Source organism: Engystomops pustulosus, chromosome 5 (genome assembly GCF_040894005.1).
Source record: "Engystomops pustulosus chromosome 5, aEngPut4.maternal, whole genome shotgun sequence".
Classification (NCBI taxonomy): domain Eukaryota; kingdom Metazoa; phylum Chordata; class Amphibia; order Anura; family Leptodactylidae; genus Engystomops; species Engystomops pustulosus.
This window is the reverse complement of record NC_092415.1, coordinates 40,264,532-40,291,966: the sequence shown is the minus strand read 5'-3', so window position 1 is coordinate 40,291,966 and position 27,435 is coordinate 40,264,532. Positions and strand designations below refer to the sequence as shown.

Genomic DNA, 27,435 nt, shown 5'->3' with positions numbered 1-27,435 from the left:
AGGCATTCGATTTAAAAAAAAATACCCCTCGAAATACCACCCAATATGGGCACCATTATAGTATCATAGTATATAAGGCTGGAAGAAGACGCAAGTCCATCAAGTCCAACCTTTAAGAATTAAATAATAGTCTTATATTGTGGTATAAAAAATTAAAAAAGGATTTAAAAAAAAAAAAAAGGGTTTCACATAAGCCTCAGTGTGACATGAAAAACAACAAGCTCAGATCTGACTTTGGTGACATGGCAGGCCACCAACCTGGATAACATCTATACGTTCTTGACTTCTGCTAATTTCCACTAATTTTCTACTCATCCAACATAAAAGCCATTTCCTAAACAAAACCAGACAGACAACTTGAGTGAGTGATTCGACAATGGCATCAGCGTGTTTTTCTAAGGAGCCTTTCTTTACAAGACAGCAATGCGGACGGGAAAGACAGAAAGAAGAGCTTTACATTTCATATCTGTTCAAAGAAGATCTAATGCTAGTTCACCGATGTGCAATCAACTTGACAAATGGATGCAGTGCAACCCCGTGCCTCCCTCTGAAACCCGAGAACCTGATTTACACAATATTCTGCAAAGTGAAGGAAGCCCGAATTCCAGACAGACTTAGTGCTGTCGTGCTGGAAAAAAAAAAAAAAGCTGATCTGATAATTCTTCCCATATATTGAAATCTGATCGTACTGGGAAAAAAATGGACCTGCAGGGTGGGATAAACTGAGAGATGTTAAAATAATACACTTCACTGTCATAATTAAAACAACAAAAAACACAATATAAAGCATTGTTTATTTGGCCAGCCCCCACAATTAAGGAATGTCAGCCCATTAAGGAGACAGATGGAAGAAATGAGTCCTTTTTTTTTGTTTTTGTTTTCTTGGTCTGTGAATTCAAGCTGTTAATAGCTGGGCAGATCAGAAGCGTCAAATCATAAGATTACGGACTTGAAAACAACAACGCATCCATAAAGTGCTGTGCACAAGCTAAATTTGCTCAGCCTGCATTCACATGTGGCGTTTACTTTGCATTTTGAAACGCAATACAACAGCTGAGATTTGCTTAATTACATTGCAGTTAACATTTGTGTTTACACAATACAATGTTAACTCACTCTTTAAAATTGTGTTAACATAAGACAAAATGTTTCAGAGGCTAGCACGCATCCCTATGATTTGTTAAGAGCTAAATTTGGGGCTGGGTTCGGCTCAATGACCCCCAAGCTGCCCCCGGACCGCCCCGTGGTTAATGTCAATGGGCTTTTACTAGTTAATGCTGCTGGGGAAGTCACAGACATCATTTAAATGGCAGGGTGCAAAGGCTGGCCACTGGCGTTTCGGGACGGATCATCTCTGATGACATCATCAGAAATTGTGGCACGTGCATGAGAACTGTGTTTTAGATACCACTGGTGACTTTGCAAGTGCCCACATATATAAAACATACAGAAATTGTTGGAACCTCTCGTTTTATGAAAGAAAAACCCACCAAGGTGACAGAAATAACATGAATCTGACAAATGTAAAAACAAATTACATTTGTATGAAAATTAAAAAAGGGAAAGGCAGCCATTGCTTCAACCGTAAAACAAAACTCATGAAACCGACCTGGAAAGAAACGATTGTTTCCTTAAAGGAAACCTTCCACCACGGATCTACCTATTAAGGTAGATCCAGTGGTAGGTGCCTCTAGTGTATGCAAGGATAGCCCCAGATATCTTCAGCGTGCAGCTACGCATGCACAGTAGATCTGGCTTCACCAGTTGAGGATGCGCAGCTCCTCTTTGGCAGCCTCTTTGGTAAATTAGCATATTATCTCAAAAACTCGATTTCAGTCTCATCTGTCCAAAGGACATTCTCCCAGAAGCTTTGTGGTTTGTCAACATGTACTTTTGTGGTTTCCAGTCTTGATTTTTTTTAATGATTTGTTTTCAGCAATGGTGTCCTCCTTGGTCGTCTCCCATTAAGTCCACTTTGGCTCAAACAACGATGGATTGTGCAATTGTTCCTTGAGCTTAAAGTTCACCTGTAATGGCTATAGAAGTTTTTCTGGGCTTTCTTGTTACCATTCATATTATTTGTTTCTTTGATTTTTCATCCTGCAGCGGAGGTTGGCTACAGTCCCAACTTAAATTTCTAAATAATATGTGTGACTAATCACAGGAACATCAAGCTGCTTGCTTACCTTTAACATGCTTGACTAATATTTTTCTAATCTCCTGAGACAACTCTTTCCTTCACCTCCTCTGGTCCATGTTGAGTGTAGTACACACCATGTCACCAGTCAGCAGAGTGAATAGCTGTAGCCCTACAAACAGGCCCACTGACTCATTACATGATTGGAGACACATGTTATGCTAATTAGTGGACACACCTTGATTTAACGTGTCCCTTTGCTCACATTTTTTTTCCAGAGGTTCCGTCTTTTCTGTCCCGGTCTGTTTTTATTAGTTTTATATTTTTCTTTTTAATTCTGTTGAAGCCTGGCTTTCATTTGTTCATTTTCTTAGAAATTAAATTTATCTTAACTTTTGTCAGATTCAAGATATTTCTGTGACCATTGTGGGTTTTTCTTTCATTAAACAATGAGCAACACAATTTTCTCCACATGTCTAACAAAGAAGGCATAAAAAGACAATTATTAAACACAGTAATACATCTATAGCTCAACTGCCCAACTCTTGGAATAGACTTGATTTATAGGCCCAGCACATAACGTATATTTCCCTCTTGTTTTTATTTGCCTTCCAGTGATATAAATTCTATCGCATGTCAGATGGTCTTATAGTGGATTTGGTAGCTGTGATCACTACATAAACACTGTGGGCAGTAATGCTAAAATAAGAAAAATGCACAGCTAAAAAAAATAAGCACAGTTGGAATGGTCTAAAAACACTCAGTTTGCGATCCATCAAATCCTGCATATTCCAGAAAATATTCCATTAATATCCGAGAACAACTCATCCTCATATTGTTAAACTTCAGGCTGACAGATGGGGCTGATGGTCTCATGTCGGGGACTACCATGCGGTAGATTCAAAACGTGAAATTATTTATGCTCATACACCGGTAATGTATGCATGCATGATTAGAAAAGCATGGGGAATAAGCCTCATCCAGGTAAAAGAATGCAAATAGCTAGTTCTATTGCTACATATGTGTCATTGATGGCTCATTTAGGCCTGACATACTCTCTTTATTGACACAAAGGTGCTGCGTCCATGAATAGAGAACTGTATGGTGGTCGCATTTAACAGAGCGAACACTGCTCTGGAGACAGGGGTCCAAGCAACATAATACAAGGATAAAAGACGATTACAATTGTGTGGTCCTACTGGAACTTCTTGTATCCAGCATATATATGATGCTTTGACTCCAGTGTCGGTAGCAGTCTTCTCTCTGTGAAATGCGGCCACCATAAAATCCTTGTTTCACAGACCGAGCAAGTTTGTTTCAGTAAGCCCTAAATATGTGTATGGTCACCTTAAATTGGGGTCTCCAGCACCAATCTTTGTGTAGAGGCTGAGCTGTGTTACTGCAAGTCAGCGCCCAGTCACTTCAAAAGGTAACAGAGTTGCAGTTACCTGGTAAAACCACTACAAAGATAATGCCAACATTTTGGATTTGTTTTTGTGTTGATTTCACTGATCAGTGGAGCGTCACATCCTAAAAATCTGCTAGCCAATGGTTTAGATATATATATATATACATATAGCAGTGCACGCAGAAATTAAAGGCACAGGACCTGGACTCAGTCCCTCCAATGAATAACAGAGAAAAATGGCAGCACACAAACATATGTAGAGGTACAGCATAACATTGGTATGCAGCTATATAACTAGAATATATACAGGCAGTCCCCAGGTTACGTACAAGATAGATTCTGTAGGTTTGTTCTTAAGTTGAATTTGTATGTAATTTGGAACTGTAGTTCTTATAATTGTAACCCCAGCCTAATATTTTTTTGGTCTCGGACAATTGGATTTTTAAAAATGTTGGATTGTCATAAGAACCAGGATTAACAATAAAGCTTAATTACAGACACCTGTGATAACTGTTATAGCTGATCATTGTAGTGTAAGGCTAAAGTAAATTAAATTACCAACAACCAGAAGTCCATTTGTAACTAGGGGTCGTCTAAGTTGAGTGTTCTTAAGTAGGGGACCGCCTGTATAGTATCAATGATGCTTTGGAAAGATACTAGTCATCAAAAAGCTTAGTTGGAGAGGTAGTAAAATTATTGAGGAGTTAACTAAAGTAAACCCAAGATGCAGCAGGATATCAGTGAACTGTTTATTCTCCTGTTGTCACAATCTCAGAATAGGAGTCCCTGCCCAAACATGTCATGCTGGACACAATGAATAGCTACAGCTGCCGGCCTGCTATCACCGAGAGCCCCAGTGGGGATGTCCTGCTGGATTAACGTCTTGTTAATGTTAGGAAACATCAAACAGGTCTCTCTGTGTTCTCTCTGCATGGGAGATGTTGCAGAGGAGTATGGTGGTCAATTACAAATTGGCAGGTCTTGTAAATAGTTGTGTATCGGATGGGTGTCAAATCCAAACCCTGCTCCATGGACGTGTACCGACATGGCTCTCAGGAAGCAATACAGGTGAAGGCCATGTGGTAAAGAGGAAGAGGGGAAAAAGTTCAATGAGGGGATTGTACTTCAAAATTTTCAATGATTGAGCATTTGGATATCAGGATATAAAAGACCCATTATTTCACGATTTGGTAGACAGATAAAGCAAAACCAGATATAAGTTTTGGAAAGAATTTCAAATACCAATAAAAATAATAAAATTTGGGAATCAGGAGGTTTTATTTAGCCATTTTCATAGGTAAATACATAAAAAAAAAGGAAATAAAAAGTTGTTTAATTACATGATTTAACATGCATGTCACAGTGGGACTTCAATTGGAAAGCGAAGGCAGTCAAAGCATAAACTGCTTCACATATAACTTGATTCGTTTTTTTTTTTTTTTTTTTAAACAGGAAACCAACACATGTGGTCATACAGTACACGTTAAAATGCAGAGTCTTATTGTAATACAGGCGGTCCCCTTCTTAAGGACACCAGACTTACAGACAACCCATAGTTACAGACAGACCCCTCTGACCTCTGGTGAAGCTTTTTGAATGCTTTACTATAGTCCCAGGCTGCAATGATCAGCTGTAAGGTGTCTGTAATGAAGCTTTATTGATAATTATTGGTCCCATTACAGCAAAAAATGTTAAAACTCCAATTGTCACTGGGGCCAATTTTTTTTTTGTCTGGATCTACAATTATAACATATACAGTTTCGACTTACATACAAATTCAACTTAAGAACAAACCTTCAGACCCTATCTTGTATGTAACCCCGGGACTGCCTGTATGCAAAAGCATAAAAAGCAGATTTAATCCTAAATGATTCAATATTCAAATACAATTGTGGAATTTATATGGTTTACAAATCTTTTTAGATTATTATTTTTTTTAATTATTATTAATTTCATCCTGGTTATAATTACTTCCAAATGCTGAAGGGGTTACGTCATTCCTACAACACAAATATGGTCAATTTGCTCGAGACTTCATTTAAATGTCAAGATTCTTCCGCACTGTTGGCCGACTTGAAAGTGAAGTTGAAGCGCCCATCATGTGAGATTTAATATTCTTAATATACCCTGGCTGCCTCTTATCTGTAGCATCGATAAATGACAGGTTTACCACCTCATTTAAGTATCACTTCAAAAATTCTGAGACAGCTCTTCTCAAACCGAAGCTCGGATATCGTCTTAAAAGAACTTATCCACCCGAGCTGTATCATCATACTCACTATACATTTTATCTTCTTTTTAAAAATGTTTCATATTACAAGAAATTATTTTTAAATTTCGTCACTTATGTTCATCACCAAATTCAAACATCTATTCTGGGGTTGAAGATTGATTTCAACAATTTGGAAATATTTATTCCAGACATAAAAGCAGTTTTCCAATAAACATTTTAAAAATTATAAAATTCCTGAAACTTTTTGTCACCAGGGTTTGTACACAGAGCGCACATGAAGCTGATGATTCTCTGCCATGTCCATTTTTAAAAGGTATTTCCATCCACATCCATAATTCACATGGGGGAGATTTTTCAAGCTGCCTAAGGGAGGTGGCAAGCGCGGAGTTTGGAACCCATTTTTAGGCCGTTTTTTAAGCAGTCCATTAAAAACGCATTTTGAAAACGCATGAGTTTTTTTTAAAACGCAACAGTTTTTGACAGTTTTCCCCAATTATCTTAAGATAATTGGAAAACAGACAAGAACAGTCAAAAAACACACGCGTTTAACGGACTGCTTAAAAACAGCCTAAAACCGGGTTCAAAATGGCACGTGTGCCGCCTCCCTATGAGTCAGAACTTGCTTAGTTGCCCATGGCATTCAATGCAGTATAACACTATACAAACTTACACACTACTGTTTATGTATCCCCTGAAACACAGTACTTTTATCTTCTAATTGCCTTGTTTAGTGAAAATAGTCTTCTAAAATTATTCAAATAAGCTTCTGGGCCTCCTGCCTACATCACAAAAGCTCCTTATGGCTTCGTCTGCCAATTACGCGTGCCACTGTTACTGCCCGGCTACTCCCTCCAGTCAAAAAAGCCAGTGCTAGAGCCGGGTCTTCTGTGATGAAGACAGGAGCCCCTGAGGCTCATTTGCATAACTTTAAAAAACGATCGTTTCAAAGACAAGGCCAGACAAAGGAAGAACAAATCTTGTTTCAGGGAAAACACTAACATGTAAGTGTGCCTGGTCTACAAAACTGCATAAATGTGGTTTTATTTATTATTATTTTCTTTTTACTATTTTTAGGCTCCCAAGGATACTGGAACCCTAGGGGGTCTGACTGCTCATACCAATGTACTATATATAATTTACACAATAAAATCCATGATTGCTACAAGGGATAAAGCAATGTGTGTAGAATGTGGAATGTAAACAACTCATTTTACGCTTCTGGAATCAAGTACAATGGAGTACAATCCGACTTAATGAGACGAAGGAAAAAGAAAACATATTATGCAATCTACCAACACTTCCCATTGAATGAGATTCTCACAATGTTATTCTAGTGCAAACAAGGCAGAATAGAAATGAATCGTTAAAATGATGCAAAAGGCAAGTACCAAACATCATATAGTGTATACATATTGTGCAATAGGAATCCAAAAATATTCCTCATTGCCTTAAAGCCTCTATAGAGAACTTACTGTTTCCATACATGATTTTTGTGAAATCTTTAGATCTTGGCTAGATAAGTGTTCAATGTCGCACACAGGCATTGCTCAGCTCAGCCAAGTGTGCATACTTAATCAAAAATCTATTGATGGTGATCGGTTATTTGTATGTGACAGGCAAGGGGGCGACACTCAGCACCCCTGATGATCTGCTAATCGCTAACCACGACGGAGCCTGAAGCAGACAGTTTAGTTTCTAGTGCAGATATAGATGCGATTAGATTCCCTTCACTTTTCATTGTAAAAACAACCAGTAATGATTTAGACCTTTTTATACAGTTTGTATAAAATTAAAGGACTAGGTAAAAAGTATAGTAAAAGAAATGACACAGTATCTATGAAAGTTAAATAAGCTCCGCCAATTGGATATTACACTATCCATCAGAATACATAAGAATGAGCATAGTAAACTAAAACTAGTCATTTATTTTTACAAAAGAAAGGAGCCATCCACACTGTACATAATAATCTTGTTGCCTGGATTTAAGAGATCCATAGGGGTCATGACTTATGACAGCGACTGTCATAAGTTACATGAATAACAAAGCAACCTGTGTAAATAAACAGGCAAGTATAACTAAGGTGAAGGCATAGAAGCCTTCCCTTTGTAGCTTTTTTTTTTTCCAAAAAGATCACCAGGTATATCATTCTCTCTTTGGTTAAGAACATAGAATGTGGTACCTGATCATGGCTGGTTTCCATAGAGTTGCCAATGCCATGGAATGTCATCTGCACCGGCGAAAGAGTCAAGCATGTCATGAACTCATTCCCACTTTGTCGATCACTGTAATTTACCTTTGGCGTGTAAAAAAAAAAAAAAAAAAAAATGTAAAAAATAAATAAATCAAATTCTGAAAATGCATATTACACAATCTAGATAAAATCAAATAGAAAAAAAAATTGTAAATGTAAATTTATTGTCCAAATGTCATTTGGGGGGGGGGGGGTTAGCTACCTTACTAATAAATAGGACTGTGCAGATTCCTCTTTGGAACACTTAAGTCTAACTAAACCTTTGAAGCCATTTTTTTTTTACTGCAGAAATTAACAGTTCAGGTAATAATAGTAAACTTTTATAGTAATAGTAAAACCCTTTCTCCTGTAGTGAGCAACCTATTTAAAGTATACACAAGATAGACTCTTCCCATACCTAGTGGATACTGCACTTGATGATGCAGTCTGTAAAGAGTTAAGTCATTAAACACTTCATCAGCTTCTACTCATCTCTCAGTGGATGCAGGACAGAAAACTGATTTACACAAACTGGAACATATTTCTTTAAACGGGAACTGGTCATCAGATTTTCACTATTAAACCTAATAACAGATTCCCACAGCACCATTCTAGTTTGTGCCCGCAAAGTTTTTAGGTAAAAAAATCCTTTGTTACTATACCCATAGAATCAACTGTAAAACTACCTTGTACCATGCTAGCAGTCTCACTGAATCACAAGGGGTGTGCATGTTACTGTGTGACTCGGCCCACAACTCCGGCAGCTTTATCATTCCCCCCCATCCCTTTAGCCTACAGATTTAAATAGGATGACATCAGCTGAAGGGAGGGGGTTATGAGGGAGCTGCTGAGGGCTGAGTCACACAGTGATTCGGCCAAATAACAGGGAGCCTAGTGATTTTACAAAGTTGATTTTATAGGTATAGGAACAGTGGATTTTTTTTTTTAGCTAAAAACTGCGTTGGCACAATCAAGTATGGTGCTGTGGGAACCTGGCATTAGGTTTATTAGTGAAAATCTGACAATATCTTCCTTTTAACAAAATATATTACAGGGATTACGATTAGCAACTTTTTATTGATTTATGCCAATTTGACAAAAGTTGAATTACTTTCTTAGAGTAATTTAGGAGGACTATCTACATGTAACACACAAGAAACGGCCATTGTCAGTCCTGAAAGCAAGCTGTGCATGCATGTCCACCAAACTGGAAGGCAGTTACGGTCTTCAACTCCACCAGTCCCATATAGATAGGCAGGTCGAATCATGTTTATGTTCAGTATTTATCTTATTTTTATCATGTAACAACATATAATGCACATTGCCAATGTATTTTTTAACCAAACCTCTAGTGAAAGCTAAAGATATTTAACAAGTATAACATTAATAATCAAATCATGAACACTTGTGAATTACTGATGAAAACATCCAATTTTCACCAGCTAGGTCCCATTAGACGTGACCTTCCTCACACTTATCTGTCCATGCCTGGATAACAGAGCATCATGAATATAGATGTGCAGCTGTATGTACTATGAAACGCTTGATGCAAACAGATTAAAGCACGCATGGTATAGCAGGTCATATTCCGCAATATACCCTGAAATTCCTTTGGGTTCGCCTTTTCCTCCCCCATAAACTCGAAAGCCTTTGTCTGTCTGACATTTCTTCAAGCACTCGTCCCAGATGAGATCCCGGCAGTACAAAGCCATGTGGTACTATATCTAGCTTTGATTTTTAACATCAGACTTTTAATTTATTTATTTTACACTTTTCATTTATTTATACCCGTCACACTTTATTTTAGACATAAAATTGCAAATATTTTACACTCTATGCAATGGGATGAATAGAATGGAAGGACAATTCATTTTACGGAACATAGTCCATATCGGAAGTAAATCAGCTCACATTTCCCATTCCCAGGACCGAATTAGAGGGAACCCGTCATCAGGATTTCACCATCTAACCTAATAACAGGTCTTCTCACCATTTTCCATTTAATTTTGATTAGAAAAAGCCATAGCTCATATTATATCAATTACAAGAAAAAAAAACAACATTAGCTGGCACCTTAACAGGAGACTCACTGCGAGTCTCAAAGGGGATGTTTTCTCCTTTCCAACGTCTCCATCACATCCCCCATTCCCCCTCCTTCAGCTTCACTGTGTAACTCAATGTTATGGTCCGCTCCCTTATTTCCCCTCCCTCAGGCTACGTTTTTTTTTTAAAAGTAATTTTTGCTGGATCTATACTTTTGATTTTTATACAAAAAGTGTGGAGACTTCTGTGGGAACCTGTCATTAGGTTTAATGGTGAAAACAGGTTCCCTTTAAGCGATCCACAAAATTTACTGTAGACGGTGCCAATTTTACAATAGTATCCTGGAAAAGTTATCAGAAAATTATGGTCCCAAGCAATGGGTCCTCCAGTTTTCACATACAGAGAAAGGCAAGAGAATGTGCCTAACCCCTAGATAAATTAGTTTTGGTACAGAATATTTAAAGACAGTAAGTGGACTATGAGCAAAGTGTTCGTGCCTAGAGGATCTATGTGCGACAAACCGTTTCTTCAGGGTAAAATCTCCGCCCCCTTCAGGTAACGGGGGAGGAAGAATCATTAACGCTGCTAGTCCAGGGGGGTGTCTGATGCTTGTTGGAGTATTAGATTAGGTTTGAACTAAACTAAACAAGTGTCTTTTAACCTTTGCAAAACGTTTCGGCCCGGGACACAGGCTTTTGTCAGGCCGAAATGCTTTGCAAGGAATAAAAGCAACCGACCCTAATATTCCATCTAGTGCCCTTCACCCTCATCTCGTTCCCTGGGCTAGAGCCCTTTTTACAATGGGCAGTGTTCAGTAAACAGATGTTGGAAAAACTAACTATTTTATTGTCTGAACATAAAGAAACATACCCCATAGGAGTAAATTATATAATCAACTACACATGAAATGTAGATGGTATACATTAAATAACAAAACCCTACATGTTTTTGTTTCCCTGTGATGAGCCGGTCTCCCATATGGGGCAGATTTATCAAGCAGACTGAAAGTCAGAACATTCTTAGTTGCCCATGGCAACTAAACACAGGTCCCCTTCAAAATATTCATGAGCACTAGTAACAAAAGCTGAGCTGTAATTGGTTGCCATGAGCAACTAAGAATTTCCTGACGTTCTGACAGCTTGATAAATCTGCCCCTATATGTGGATATGTGGAGTGTTCTGTGTCACTCCACTTTTCTTTTTTTTTTTTTTTTTTTTTTTAAAATCAGGTTTAAAATTGTAGTTTCATTTCAACAAATAAAAGTTATTGTGTGAATAATGAAAAGTTCTACTTTCTGCATTTTTTCCTCACAATTTTCTACATCTCTGCTTGCTGTCATTCTATAGAAAGTTTCTATGTTTACTTCCAGTGGACAGAAACCTGACCATGGTCACACAGGTGCACAGCTTGTTATATCACACAGCTCTGATTACACTCTGTGATATTAACGAGCCGTGCACCTGTGTGACCATGGTCAGGTTTCTATCCACTGGAAGTAAACATAAAAGCTTTCTATAGAAGGACAGCAAGCAGAGATCTAGAAAACTGTGAGTAATTGATACAGAAAGTGCGTTGGAAAATTGTATGACTTTTCATCATTCAAACAATAACATTAACTTGTCGAAATGGGAACACAGGAAGTCCCCTACCTAAGGACACCCGACTTACGGACGACCCCTAGTTACAGATGGACCCCTCTGCCCACTGTGACCTCTGGTGAAGCTCTCTGAATGCTTTACTTTACTCCCAGGCTGCAATGATCAGCTTTAAGATGTCTGGAATGAAGTTTTATTTATAATCCAGCAAATAAATTTAAAAAATCAAAATTGTCACAAAAAAATTTTGTGTGTGGAGTTGCAATTAAAATATACAGTTCCCAGTTTAAAAAAAAAATATAGATACAGTTCAGACTTGCATACAAATTTAACAAACCTAAAGAACCTATCTTGTACGTAACCCGGGGACTGCCTGTTCCCCCCCTTAAGGCTCAGAGTTATTGGGGTCTCCCCTGCTAAAAAAATATTTACCGACACCACACTGTAGGCTGAAAGCAGGAGCGACGTTCATCTTGTACATTTTGGCACAGCCGAGCGCTCTAATCTCAACCCACAACCGAAAAAAAAAACGTTTACCCTACCCTGCTTATTTTGTGCTGTCTCCACTCACGATATACAATTTATCCAAAAAGATACAATTCATTGGGCCTCACTGTGTATTCCAGACATGTGGGATTGCCTTCCTATGCAATCATAGGAATCATATGCGTCAGCACTTGGCAAATTAAACAGCATCTGTCTAGTCTTACAAGATGAAGGCTGTGTTCCACAAACTCATTATACCTCTAAATATTACTTACGACAATGGAAATAAGGGCAAACGCTAAAGATTTTCAAAACCCTTTTCCGACTAGGAAAAAAGGTGATATAATAAAAAAAAAATATATGCAAATGGGTAAAAACACAAAACATTAGACATCTGGTAAATCCTCTGCCGTCCACAAACTCGTACTTGTCCTGCAGATGCCGTGCCATGCATGACCACTACTAGTTGGCACATAAAGGAATCAGTCCTGAGAGGTATTAACACCACAGTCGTCCCTTTAAACATGTGATAGGTGTGGGTCTCTACACTTTATCAGCTGTTCCACAGCCAAGACAAAAATCAATGGAGAGAGCCAAGTAAGTAAATGGACACCCCTTCATTTGTTCCCTGTCGGGATGAAGCACCTGGTGGTGTTGCACTAGTTGGGACAGGCTTCGGAGAACCCTCATTTTGGAATAACGTAGCCACCGTATGTAGGGGACCTAAACAAAAATATCAAAAATTGTAGCTTTTTGCTCTTTGCTTATGTAAAGACTGTAATGGTTTGTCGTGTTGTAGCCATGACACTTACTAGAAGAGCAGATAATCAAGAAAAAAAAAAAAAAAGACTAATATCACCAAAAAGCTGCAACTCTAATCATATCATCAGGAAGTCTATTGTTCATCCAGTCGTCCGAGACAACGAATCTTTACAGCATTGCTTTACGCTTTCATGCCAGCAGATTAACAGAGATAAATCAGCATAATTAAAAAGAGGGAAGAGAAAGAAAGAGGCAAGAGCTCAGGAGATTTGGGCTCACAGCGGGATAGAAGCTCTGCCTGGCAAAAGCTCTGCGCCATCCATTCTCTCACTGATGTGCATTTATTAAGCGAAAAGAAAAATGGGAACGGGGGAGAGGACTTGTAGGGTCAGGCAGCAGCAAAAACATGTCCTTCATGTTCTGTAAGACAAGAGTTTGCTCAAAGAGACGCAACGAGCAGCGGGAGTTCTCCGTGACTGGACAAAAATATATTGGGCCATAAAAACCCTGAAAGCGGCCCTCTACACAAATCTCCTGCATTAAATGGCCAAGACCTTCAAGGCTGGACAGAAGATTAAGGTTTCTTTTAATGGTTCCCGAGAATTTACACAAACCCGTAAATGCCACCGAAATAAAGAGAAGATTTGTGGAACATCCTTCCCTTGTAAATAAAAATGTGGTTGCTAATTCATTGTGATGAGGCAATTAAACTGTATTTCTTCTGAGAAGCGGTTACAGTCAAAATCATCCAACATACGTAGATATGTTCAACGCATGGACCACTATAAGCGACTCTGCAGCTACCAAATAGAGGAATCACATTAAGTTTAAAGAAAGAATGAGGGACATAAAAGGAAACATATTTAAAGGGATTTTTTAAAATATGAAATAATCCAAAAGGTGCCCAAATACAAAAATTGTAATAAAACTATGGTTAACCTTTCAATTTCTCACAGGTAGCACCCACATTACTGGCATAACTGATCGCTGGCCTCTTTGATATAATGAAGATGACTGTGTAGGGTATATAGGCACATCATTGCTGTAGCCTTAAAGGGTATCCCCATTTGGGCATTTACATTTAATTCAATTCATTTGCCATATGTAAAAATTTCTTCAATTGGATGTTATTAAAAAAAATGTTCCTGTGTGGAGATAATTTCTCTTAAATGTTGCCATGTTGTCCCTTAGAAACAAGATGGCTTCCTCGGATACGACCACCTCACATTTTTGCAGCGGTGGCCAGACATGCGCCAGACCACCTGGCTTTAGCAATCATTACCACAGGACAGCTGTGGGACATATAGTAACTCCCAGACATTTCATATACAAACACCCTTTGCGTCTTAATGCAATCACTCAAGCAGAGGGGGCCGTATCCAAGAAATCAGTATTATTTCTTAGGGACCATATGACTACATTTATGAGAAATTATCTTCACACAGGAACATTTTTTTTAATCACATCTAATTGAAGAAATGTATATATATGGCAGATTAATTTAATTGAATGTGAATGCTGAGACGAGAATACCCTTTTAATGGGAAGGTCCAGAGTGGCTGAAAAGGGTGGATATATATACACTCACCGGCCACTTTATTAGATACACCTGTCCAACTGCTCGTTAACACTTAATTTCTAATCAGCCAATCACATGGCGGCAACTGCATTTAGGCATGTAGACATGGTCAAGACAATCTCCTGCAGTTCAAACTGAGCATCAGTATGGGGAAGAAAGGTGATTTGAGTGCCTTTCAACGTGGCATGGTTGTTGGTGCCAGAAGGGCTGGTCTGAGTATTTCAGAAACTGCTGATCTACTGGGATTTTCACGCACAACCATCTCTAGGGTTTACAGAGAATGGTCCGAAAAAGAAAAAACATCCAGTGAGCGGCAGTTCTGTGGGCGGAAATGCCTTGTTGATGCCAGAGGTCAGAGGAGAATGGGCAGACTGGTTCAAGCTGATAGAAAGGCAACAGTGACTCAAATCACCACCCGTTACGACCAAGGTAGGCAGAAGAGCATCTCTGAACGCACAGTACGTCGAACTTTGAGGCAGATGGGCTACAGCAGCAGAAGACCACACCGGGTGCCACTCCTTTCAGCTAAGAACAGGAAACTGAGGCTACAATTTGCACAAGCGCATCGAAATTGGACATTGCCTGGTCTGATGAGTCTCGATTTCATTCGGATGGTAGGGTCAGAATTTGGCGTCAACAACATGAAAGCATGGATCCATCCTGCCCTGTATCAACGGTTCAGGCTGGTGGTGGTGGTGTCATGGTGTGGGGAATATTTTCTTGGCACTCTTTGGGCCCCTTGGTACCAATTGAGCATCGCTGCAACGCCACAGCCTACCTGAGTATTGTTGCTGACCAAGTCCATCCCTTTATGACCACAATGTACCCAACATCTGATGGCTACTTTCAGCAGGATAATGCGCCATGTCATAAAGCTGGAATCATCTCAGACTGGTTCCTTGAACATGACAATGAGTTCACTGTATTCAAATGGCCTCCACAGTCACCAGATCTCAATCCAATAGAGCATCTTTGGGATGTGGTGGAACGGGAGATTCACATCATGGATGTGCAGCCGACAAATCTGCGGCAACTGTGTGATGCCATCATGTCAATATGGACCAAAATCTCTGAGGAATGCTTCCAGCACCTTGTTGAATCTATGCCACGAAGAATTGAGGCAGTTCTGAAGGCAAAAGGGGGTCCAACCCGTTACTAGCATGGTGTACCTAATAAAGTGGCCGGTGAGTGTATATATATGTGTGTAAAGCTTATTTTATTATTGTTACACAATTGCTTGCTTTTGTTCTTTACATAGGTCAAAAGCCACTTCAAGCAAGGATGGTCTACCTCTTTCCATAGCAGTAACCACAACGTTGTGTGTGTTGTAAGCAGCAGCAGGACTGTGAAAAATGGATTTATATTCCAGGAATGTAGCTGGATTTGGGGCACTCTGGTGCCATGGTGTGTGTGGCCTTCCCTTTTGCTGAGTAAGAGCTGTAGCATGCATCTGGTTCGATATTACAGCAGATGGGAGGGGCTGGGGAGAAGTTTGAATGCAGAGATCAAAGAACACAACAGTGTGAGGAGAATATCCAATGCTTTAAGTCCAGCTATAGTAATGGACTATAAATGCAATTTTTTTTCAGAATATTTTAACTCAATGAGATCCGTTGAACAGAATTATGTTCAGTCATGAAAAACGTGTAAACAGAAACCAAACTGCACATGTACACAGCCTAAAATGAGCACAGATGAAGGTGACCTACTCCTGCAAAGTACATTAAAGTGGAGCCATGGTGCAAGCATAAATTTAAATTAAATATGTTTGCTCCATAGCGACCAGTGAATAGATTCTAATGCTAATCATTAATGTTATCGAAATACATGAACACCTCTAGCATACCAAAGTGGGAGAAGCCACGCACTTTACACCCTGGCTCATGGGAGGTGAACCAATTGGAATGGGGATTCACCAGTACCCGACTGTACCGTTCTATCATCCAATCTAAATGAAGGTGAGGATCAACCATCTTGTTTGTCCATGTGAACCCATTTTTTTTGTCTGGTAAAACTTTGTGATTCTTGATTATGGGAACTATAAATTCTTACGGTGGAAGCTGCAATGAATAATATTGGGGAAACTCAGGCAACCACTGGTTTAAGGAGCAGGCTGGGCCCATGGTCCACCAAGAGCTGGCAAGCTGTAGGTTGCTTTGGCAAGCAGCATATCCTTTGTGAAAGTCAACTCTTTATTAGAAGGAGTTTTAGAAAATCACGAACTTGACAATTGCAAACCTATGAATTCATTCCAGTTCGGATGCGTGAATAGTGTGAAGTGCTGCGATTTGGAACATCTGTTCGAGAAAGGGCTCACGAGTTTGACTATTCCCAAAGAGGAAAAACAAAAGCCATTACTGACTTCCAACACTGGATTACAAAGTGATGGTTCCTTCTAAGGAAACTGTGCCAGCATAGAGGATTTGGAAGTGTGTGGCAATGTGCAAGCAGTGAATATGGAGATACTCGTGTTTTCCATCTCATTCTGGTCTACATGATAACAAATTTAAACATTGTCCGAATCCCTTTTAATAAAACAGATTGAGGTTCTTTGTATACATTTTGTACTAATATAATATATATACAAGCACACAAGACGTCTTGAAAAGGTGGGTGCAGGCAACACAGGACTGGGCCTTAAGTCCTCTAAATAGGGATATGAAGAAAATGTGCAGCACTCCGTTTGTGGTGAAAAAATATAAAGTGGTCCTTTTATTCCATCACATATAACAATAGCGACGTTTCGGCTCAAGAGAGCCTTTTTCAAGCTGGGCTTGAAAAAGGCTCTCGAGCCGAAACGTCGCTATTGTTATATGTGATGGAATAAAAGGACCACTTTATATTTTTTCACCACAAACGGAGTGCTGCACGTTATATATACACATACATATATACATACATATATATATACACAATTTTCTTCCCCAGATGGGGTATAATTCATCTGCATTGTTAAACATGTATTTTCATGTCCGAAAACCGAATATTTTATACCCATAGCAAGTAATAAGTAACAAGCTCAAAGTTAGGAAAGACTCATATTGGATAAAGTTTTGGTCTTTCCTGGAGGTTTCCATCATAGTCTTCCCTTGTGCTGCTCCCTTATAGAAACATAACAATGAAGTCCAGAAAACCAAAAGAGCCCAAAAGATAAAGGCAACTATAATGGGTGCATTGGGTTTTTTGTTCCTATGTCCACCATTTCGATAGGAGGGTCCAACTCTCCACGCAAGGACATAAGAGACATCATTTACTCCTCTCAGTGGTGAATAGAATAATTTGTGAGATGGATGAAGTCTAGCCATGGTGGTCATGTTTTAAAGAACATCCATCTTATCCTTATATACAGAAGATATCTTTTTAAACTTCATAATTCTGGTGACTTTGGCCTTGACCTGTTCAACTGAGTAAAGTATACAGGCAGTCCCCGGGTTACGTACAAGATAAGTTCTGTAGGTTTGTTCTTAAGTTGAGTTTGTATGTAAGTCGGAATTGTATATTATAACATTGTAACCCCAGACAGACTTTTTTTGGTCTCTGTGACAATTGGATTTTAAAATGTTGGATTGTCATAGGAACCAGGATTAACACTAAAGCTTCATTGCCGACCCCTTTGATAACCATCTCAGCTGATCATTGCAGCCAGGGGCTAAAGTACAGTAAATGACCAATATCCAGAGGTCTGTTTGTAACTAGGGATCGTCTGTAAGTCGGGTGTAAGGGGACCCCCCTGTATTTACAATTTGTGGCTATATTTATTCTTGCTGCCATGCAAATAATTTGTTTATGTTCAGGTAGTTATTGGCTATAAGTAGGACTACATGCGGTCGTCCTAAAAGGGAGTGAGAAGCAGTCAAGGGAGAAATAATCTGTGACCAAAACTTCGACAACTTTAGGACATATTTGCCATATATTGGCTGTTGTACATAATCCTGCACATTCCCTAAAAGAAAATGGGACAGGAGTGTGACAGAACTTAGTAACCCTAGCAGGGACCATAAAAGGTTTACAGTTTTCAGTTAGGGATTGTGGTTTTAATGGTCTCAAGTGCATGACAAAATGAGCATTTTTTGGGTAAAAATCTCCACTAGATCTACTTATGGTACTTCCAACAAAATGCGGGTGGGCTGAGCACTTTCGCTGTTGTTTTGCCGCAGTCTCAAGATGCTGAGGTGCCCATTTGCTCCTCAATAAACCAGTCTGTGCATTTACAAGGAAAACAGGGTGATGAATGAGGCATGAAGTGCCATTGTGGGACACTTCCAGAGCAGAAAACAAGCACCAGCATTTCAAGACTGAACATTCAAAATCAACTAATTCAAAAGACGCTGCTGGACTATCAACGACAATGGATGTTGGCCACAGAATGAAAGAAAGTGAAGAACTGAGAATTTTCCATAGCTGCCGTGACTGACAAACTGGATTTTTTTAAAGTAATTTAAAACGCTCTAAAACGCCACAGAAAATCAAATTCTAGGTAATTATCCAAAAATGCAACCATTTTTTTTGTACATAACCAACAAACTTCTCATTTTCCACTATTTTCACCTCAAAGCGTTACATCATAATTTGTGAGGATTTTGTCACGTTATTTAACCAAGTCATCTCCAGCAGCCACGTCCAGTGTGCCTCTAGTCTCAGTGGGAATCAGGCTCGGCAATGTTTGTGAAGGTCACCCCCTGTGGTGCCCAATCAAGAGGAGCATGAAAACCCACACATGTCACAAAGCCAGGTTACTCCATCATTAGAGGGACATAAAGGCAGACATATCCAGCAATGATGTATAACACAATCATCATGTCAGGGAAACATATGTTTCATTAGTTCCTTTACCCATCATTAATCGGCGTGTCCAGCTCCCAGCAGTGGCCAAACCTGCCATTGTAAGAGTAACCAAGTAGTCGGAGAACTGCATTAAGTCTCGACAGATAAATAAGCCATTTTCTCCGGACCACAGGACAACGGCAGGTTTATCTAATGTAACAATTCAAGCATGAGAACCTGTGTAATGCCAAGGCTACACAAACAAATATAACAGAATATATACATATTCCAGATATATATGAGACATCATGGACTTAAAGGGAATCCCCTGATACAATCCCCCTACTTGAAGTAACTGCTATGTTATGTAGGCCTATGGCCACACATGGCAGCCATAGCTTTGTTTTTTACCGTCTAGCTGCTCCTTTGGTGCCAAAAGCTTGCAATATGCAAATGAAGCTGAAGTGCTTTGGGGCTCTGACTCCACTGCAATAGCACCCCCCCCCCGGACTACACCGCTACTCTGCCCAACCCAATCATTTCTCTTTCTTTGCTCATCTTACCAAAAACCACTTGGACCCCCGAGATTTCACTCATTTACAGATGCCCTGACACTCTGCTAATACCCCCAGACTCGTATAATTCTAAAGTAATATTTTGGCATGGAAAGAGGAGCTGGACAACGAAAACAAAGCTATGGATGGCACATGTAGGCCCGATCCTGCATAACAAGGCAGCTATTTCAGGTACATGGATCAGGGTGACGGATTCTCTTTAAATTTCCTTTAACTACTACAAAAGTCAAATTAAAAGGGTGTAGTGGGTGTGGAGGGGGGGGGGGGGGGAAGCTATTCATTTAATTCATTAACTGATTCATATCTGTGTTTGCTGTCTCAATACATAAGCTCACCAAGATACATAACAAGGACAATGTATGTGACTTTTCTGTATGTTCTATACACTGATATTATACACAACCGCACATTATACGCATACATGCACATACACACTCTCCTTTGAAGACACAGCGGACTCCGAAACATCACTTTCTCACGTGCACAGAACAAACAAAGCAAATGTGTGCGCTGCATTTTTTTCCCCTGTTATTCTCTAAAACACAGGCTGCTTTCTACGAGGGAGTCGTGTAATTAGAACCGCCGCTCTACTCTGCCATTTCCCACAGAGATTCAGTTCACAGGATAGAAGCTATTACCATCTGACTCGGCTTCCCAGCGCACTACTCCCCCCAATACACCCTACAGATAATATACTACTACTACTCTAATGCTAATAAAACAAAAATAAAAAAAACACTATCCGTTTTTTTAGCAGTACTATGTTATGATTACTGATCCACACTTATGGTCCCTTAATGTACATGTCTATTTTCTTCGCAGTCATGGAGCAGAAGCAGTGACGACAGTGATGACACCAATGACAATATTTGGAAAGTCAATTTTTGCTTCTTGGAAATTACAGGTAGTCCCCGGGTTACGTACAAGAAAGGTTCTCTAGGTTTGTTCTTAAGTTGAATTTGTATGCAAGTCGGACCTGTATATTTTATAAATTGTAATCCCAGCCAAATTTTTTTGGTCTCTGTGAGAAATGGATTTTAAAAATGTTGGATTGTGATAAGAAACATGATTAACAATTAAGCTTCATTGCAAACACATTTGATAACTGTTATATCTGATCATTGTACATTAAATTACCAATTATCAGAGGTCAGTTTGTAACTAGGCGTCGTCTGTAAGTCGCCTGCTCGTTCATCTTCCCCTATTATAGTTTAATATAAATATGTGTGTGAGAGAGAGAATACTGCACACACACACACACACACACATATATACATACTAATATATACATACACATACATACACATATATACATACATACATACACACACACATATACATACATACATATATATCAGCATACAGTGCACAACCTTAGGCTACATTCATACGATGTATGCACACATACACCGGTGCCAGGGAGAGAAGCAGGGGATGAACACTGCTCGCCACCGCCCCTCTCCATAGAGTAACATGGGGCCCGACGCCATATTCTGTTGAAAGATAGGACATGTCTTTTCTTTCTACGGGCTACAGATTGGTATGGTGCCGTGAGGCCATTGAAGTGTATGGGGGATGTATATACGCAGCACATATATGCAGCACATATGAAACACTTATTTTAAATCTTCTCATAGACTTCTATGAAACGTACAAAACTGAAATACTAGAGAAAATAGGACATGCTTTACATTTATTTACGTCTCGCTCACAGTACAGTACGCTGGGGAATACGGCCATTGAAATAGATGGCCGTATAGCCTATTGAAATGAATGTGACCGTATGCTGCCTATTAAAAGAGGTCCGGGTATATGACCGTTTTCATACATTTGTGTGAAAGGGGCCTTACTTGAGTTATGCCTATAGCTCCACTACTAAATGTCTCACCCTCTGTCTTACAATTTTGAGTAACGCCCAACCAAACGTTACTACCCTACAGTGTGCCACGTGTCGTTGACTTTCTTCTATTGAAAACGGCAGACTACTGGAAACAATAGACATGTCAGGTGTAAAAAGGTGCCAGAGGGGGTTGGTGACCCTCTACAATCATTTGAAGGATGAAAAAGCTAAGTAAAGAGCTCTAGAAAGATCTATTTTTTCCTAGAGAATCAGAGGGGAAACCACGAAAGGTAACCACATAGCTGAATAAACTAGAAATAATGAAAGATCATATCAGAGAAAATAAAACAGAAAAAGCAACACATAGACAAGCTTAGCTCACCCACCGCACCCATCACTCATGTGTTACCAAGACAGATCTCCCTGGGGAGCCTTTATGGTTATGAAGGACTTCTACAAACTGACCCGGCCTATGGGAAGTTAGGAATTTTGTTGCAAGGTAAATAAACAAGATGCTGCTAATAAAACAGGCAATTAACAGCCGTCTAATTATGGGGACAGCAACTTGGTTATGCATTGTCATGCTAGGATGCTTATTCAGGTGCTGTACGGTGTGAAGAGAGACCACGCAGGATCTTACTGTACGGGTGCTCCATCTCTAAACCCCTTTAAAAGACCCCTAAAGCTGGGGGGAATGTAACCCTGCCCTGAGGGAGGATATAAGAAAGTAAATACAGTCCACAGCTCTTGCACTAGGTTTAGTGTCTTCTCATAGGAAAAGACGAAAAGTCACCTGAGTGAAGGCAGGAGTCACGTCCGCAATGTATCATATCAGAAAATCACGTCTCACTCCATTAGTCAAAGCAGCAGAGAAGGACGGAGGCGTAGATGTTACCTGCAGGTAATCTAGATGTATCGCTTTCCCACAGGAATTAAGGGGAAGGCATACTAGGTGCTCAGCCAAGCAGCCATCGTATTAGAGGGAGACGGCACATGGCTGGGCTCCAGCTTTACATGAGAAGTGAAGGAAAATTCATGGCCACGCAGAGCCAAGTGTGATGGAGAGAGGTTCTCAGGCCGAGTGACATATCTGTGCCAAGGGCCAACATCTCAGCACTGGGCTGTTCTATTATCAAGTCTGATATAAAAGTTGGTTCAAAATCATATCAAACCCAGTGGAAAAATTCCGCTGTATAAAAGTGGATATGGAGATATCCTCCTACATTTTACCAGCAGATTTCAAAATGCTGTACAGAAAACCAAAACCTGTGTATTTTTATTTTTAAGTCTTAGTATATGCCAGTCGGAGCTTCAGAAACTTTTAAAAAGTTGAATTTTATCAAAGTGACAGCTTGTGTTTGCAAGGCAGGCTGTAGGTTTTTCTTGTATAATTTTAAAAGGGATTTTTTAAGAAAAAAGTTAGGCCCTACTTGCTGATTGATGGGTGACTGACCCCTCCTTCAGTTACTAAACAAGTGGTCCGATGTTTCCCAGTTGGATCCCTCGTTGCAGAGGACCGTGACGTGCATATCTGGGCTGCCCCATTCATCTCTCCAGAGCAACAGGAGATCTTGTAATCACGGACATTGACTTCTGCAGTATTCCAATAATTATAATATTATGGGTTTATGTATCAGATGTTCATATCCTCAGAATACCCCATTTAACTGTGTTTTTTATGTTTTTAATTAAAAACTTAATTCATTCAAATTAATGTAATTTTCTTTTTTGGGGCTCAACTTCATTAGTTAATTTCTTTACCACTTAATATATAATTGAAAGTTTGTTTTGGGCAGTATTACTGTCCTGAACCCAGTACAGCTGAAATTAAAGAAAATCATGCTCAGTTTTGATGGTTCCAGCAAGTAATTACTGTTGACATTGGGGGAGATTTATCAGAAGTGTCTGAGGTAAAACTGTTCTAGTTGCCCATGGAAACCAATCAGAGCTCAGGTTAAACGTTATAAACAGCTGTGGGAAAATGAAAGCTGAGCTCTGATTGGTTGCCATGGGCAACTAGAACAGTTCTGCTTCCAGACACTTTGGATAAATCTCTCCCATTGAGTTTGTCAGGCCGAATTAAGCCATAGGTCTTATTCTATCTATACAGGGGGAACCAGGCTTCCTCCTACGGTCAGTATGATGACATACATAGACGACATAGTGCTTTTACAACAAGTTAAACTTGTATGTTGTTATCCACCAAGGTGTAAGGCGGCAACTAAGTAAAAACAAGCAGAATGCAAAGACCTGATTCAAGTTAATTATGATAATCCCCACAATTACAACTCATCCATTTCCACTTGTGGTCACAGATTTCTAGCATTTAGAAAGTTAACATATTACCTGTACACAATATCACACCGTCAGCAACAATGTGTGTGCGTCAGTAGACATAACAGTGGGCAGCGGACTACAGAAACCACATATAAGATATGATGGGGCACATCTGCCTAATGTCAGATATAAGTGTTTTGCTCACCTGTAAGCCTTGAATGCCGGCCAAATACTCAAGCTGCTTGGAGGGTTGTACAGTGGAGCTGGAACATGTCAAGTTGTTGCCTGAAAATCCAGCAGACTCTGCAGTGGGGGAGCTGCCGTTGGTCAGAAGCTCTCTGGCAACAGGAGATGTGCAACTTTGGGTTACAGATGTGCTAAAATACGAGCTGGACGTCTGGCTCAATTCTTTGGGAGACAGATAGTTGATGGCAGGAGTAGAGACAGTCTTACTGCGGCTGGCTTCCATTTCTTGATAGACGTCAGGAGATAGATGGAGAATTCCTTTAGGGGCTGTGCAAATAATAGAGCAGAAATGAAAATATTAATATTTTTAATAAATACAGAAAATTTAAACATATGACAATTAGTTGCCACTGTACAAAGTAGCCGTGGAAGGGGTGGGGGCACTTTCCCGAAGAGGAGAACTAATCCTAGGATTATAGAACATGGATCAGTCAATAATGGCAAAAATACAGGAACACTTTAATCAGAACTATGCTCAAATATGAAGATTTGGGGGAGATTTATAAGAAGTGTCAGAGCAAAACTGTTCTAATTGTTCATGGTAACCAAATCAGATCTCATCTTTCATTATTTAAACTCTTGTGGAAAAATTAAAGATGAGCTCTGATTGGATGTTATGAGCAACTACCACAGTATTACCTCAGACAATTCTATTTTCCTATCCCACTACCCCTGTGACATGTGGTCATCTAGTGTCAGTAGTGATGTAATGATGGGTCAGTGTTATCTATATAGAGAATGTTGTACAGGGAGGAGGAGGAGATAAGCTGTGACATCATCTATTGTCAGTAGTGATGTAATGATGGGTCAGTGTTATCTATATAGAGAATGTTGTACAGGGAGGAGGAGGAGATAAGCTGTGACATCATCTATTGTCAGTAGTGATGTAATGATGGGTCAGTGTTATCTATATAGAGGTCATTGTACAGGGAGGAATGAGATAAGCTGTGACATCATCTATTGTCCGTAGTGATGTAATGATGGGTCAGTGTTATCTATATAGAGGTCATTGTACAGGGAGGGGAGGAGATAAGCTGTGACATCATCTATTGTCAGTAGTGATGTAATGATGGGTCAGTGTTATCTATATAGAGGTCATTGTACAGGGAGGGGAGGAGATAAGCTGTGACATCATCTATTGTCAGTAGTGATGTAATGATGGGTCAGTGTTATCTATATAGAGGTCATTGTACAGGGAAGAGATAAGGTGTGACATCTATTGTCAGTAGTGATGTAATGATGGGTCAGTGTTATCTATATAGAGGTCATTGTACAGGGAGGGGAGGAGATAAGCTGTGACATCATCTATTGTCAGTAGTGATGTAATGATGGGTCAGTGTTATCTATATAGAGGTCATTGTACAGGGAGGGGGAGGAGATAAGCTGTGACATCTATTGTCAGTAGTGATGTAATGATGGGTCAGTGTTATCTATATAGAGGCCATTGTACAGGGAGGAGGAGGAGATAAGCTGTGACATCTATTGTCAGTAGTGATGTAATGATGTGTCATTGTTATCTATGTAGAGGTCATTGTACAGGGAGGAGGAGGAGATAAGCAGTGACATCATCTATTGTCAGTAGTGATGTAATGATGTGTCATTGTTATCTATGTAGAGGTCATTGTACAGGGAGGAGGAGGAGATAAGCAGTGACATCATCTATTGTCAGTAATGATGTAATGATGGGTCAGTGTTATCTATATAGAGGTCATTGTACAGGGAGGAGGAGATAAGCTGTGACATCATCTATTGTCAGTAGTGATGTAATGATGTGTCATTGTTATCTATGTAGAGGTCATTGTACAGGGAGGAGGAGGAGATAAGCTGTGACATCATCTATTGTCAGTAGTTATGTAATGATGGGTCAGTGTTATCTATATAGAGGACATTGTACAGGGAGGAGGAGATAAGCTGTGACATCTATTGTCAGTAGTTATGTAATGATGGGTCAGTGTTATCTATATAGAGGTCATTGTACAGGGAGGGGGAGATAAACATAATACATCCTGTGGCTTTTCCTAACAATAAAAGTAGAAAGTGAAAGAAAGGACAATCTATGAAAAGCATCAGCGCATATAATGATGCGTGACCTAATTATAGACCTTTGTACCAGTCTGTGCTCTTGAATTTGCATTTACACCATAGACCTGTACAGAATACAAAAAATCTAAAGGTTTGTCAGTAATATACGTATCACTTCCTGGGTAACTTCATTTATGCACATGTGTCTTTCTGCACAGATGCTCGGTTAGTTTTTACCACTAGCTGGTTTATATGGCACGGTTCAGAAGAGTGTACGCAGTGCTCGCTCCGTGTCATTTACTGTGGAGCAGTGCCAGCGCTGAGCCGAGAGACTGAGTCTGAATGAAAGTTCTCCATCTGAGCAAATGTGATTGATTGTACACACTGTCGAGTGTTTTATAAAACCAATACCAGGCAGCAGATGTGTGTCCGTTTGATGTATTAATAACGAAAAACAAACACACGGCGTTGGCCTTCAAGCACTTTCCGTGGTTTTGTGTGATCCGCCCAAGCATCAAATTGATGTCTAAGACATGGACTTGGATACAATTCACATAGATTAAACAAATAAAAAAAAAGAAAGGAGAAAAAAATATATATCCTGTCGACTGCATTAGCTGATTATACGGATAATTAAAAGCACGCCATGTTTAGAAAAGTGAAATTTCATTTTCCAAACTTATTTTAGAAATTTTGACTTTGCTGCCCGCTGTAAAATAAAGTTCCAAATAAAGGCGGGTATATTTTTGTTTGGACTTGGGATAAAAGCATGGAGACCACCAACATAGGAGAGTCCAAGAGTATACTGGGCAGTGCCCCATAAGCCAGCAATTGCCAGCTATAAAACTACGACTATGAGCAGCCAAACCCTGTGTGCTAATAAAAGATCAAGATTCGTTCGTAGAATCAAACTCGCACACAACGTGTGCCGATGCCTTAAGCATAACTACTACACACCATTGAGAAGTTTGTACCAAGTTTCCATCTTATCCCCTATACACACAATAGAGCAGGGGTAGGGAGCCTATGGCTCGGGAGCCAGATGTGGCTCTTCTGTGGCTTTCAGACAAATTATTGATAAATAGCGATCAGCACAGTGAGCAGCGATGATCACTGGATGCAGGCAGGGATGTTACCACTGCCTGCATACTTTGTGTGACCCAGACACCATCGCCACTCCATTGCTTAGGTGACAGCGCCTGTGTCAAAGAGTAAAGCGCCATCCACTCCTTTCTTT

At 39.7% G+C, this 27,435-nt stretch overlaps 1 protein-coding gene across 4 annotated transcripts in view; it reads right to left on the bottom strand.

The window, feature by feature from the left end:
* The window catches only part of STAU2 (staufen double-stranded RNA binding protein 2), a 166,287-nt gene that overhangs the window by 39,099 nt on the left and 99,753 nt on the right, over positions 1 to 27,435 (bottom strand). For 2 of the 4 annotated variants that reach the window (XM_072151706.1, XM_072151707.1), the window contains 2 exons: positions 24,136 to 24,443; positions 7,959 to 8,072 (listed from right to left, as the gene is read on the bottom strand). In XM_072151706.1, the coding sequence (XP_072007807.1) occupies positions 7,959 to 8,072; positions 24,136 to 24,443 (422 nt within the window). The remainder of the gene's footprint in view (positions 1 to 7,958; positions 8,073 to 24,135; positions 24,444 to 27,435) is intronic. The other 2 variants (XM_072151708.1, XM_072151709.1) reach the window with 1 other exon arrangement.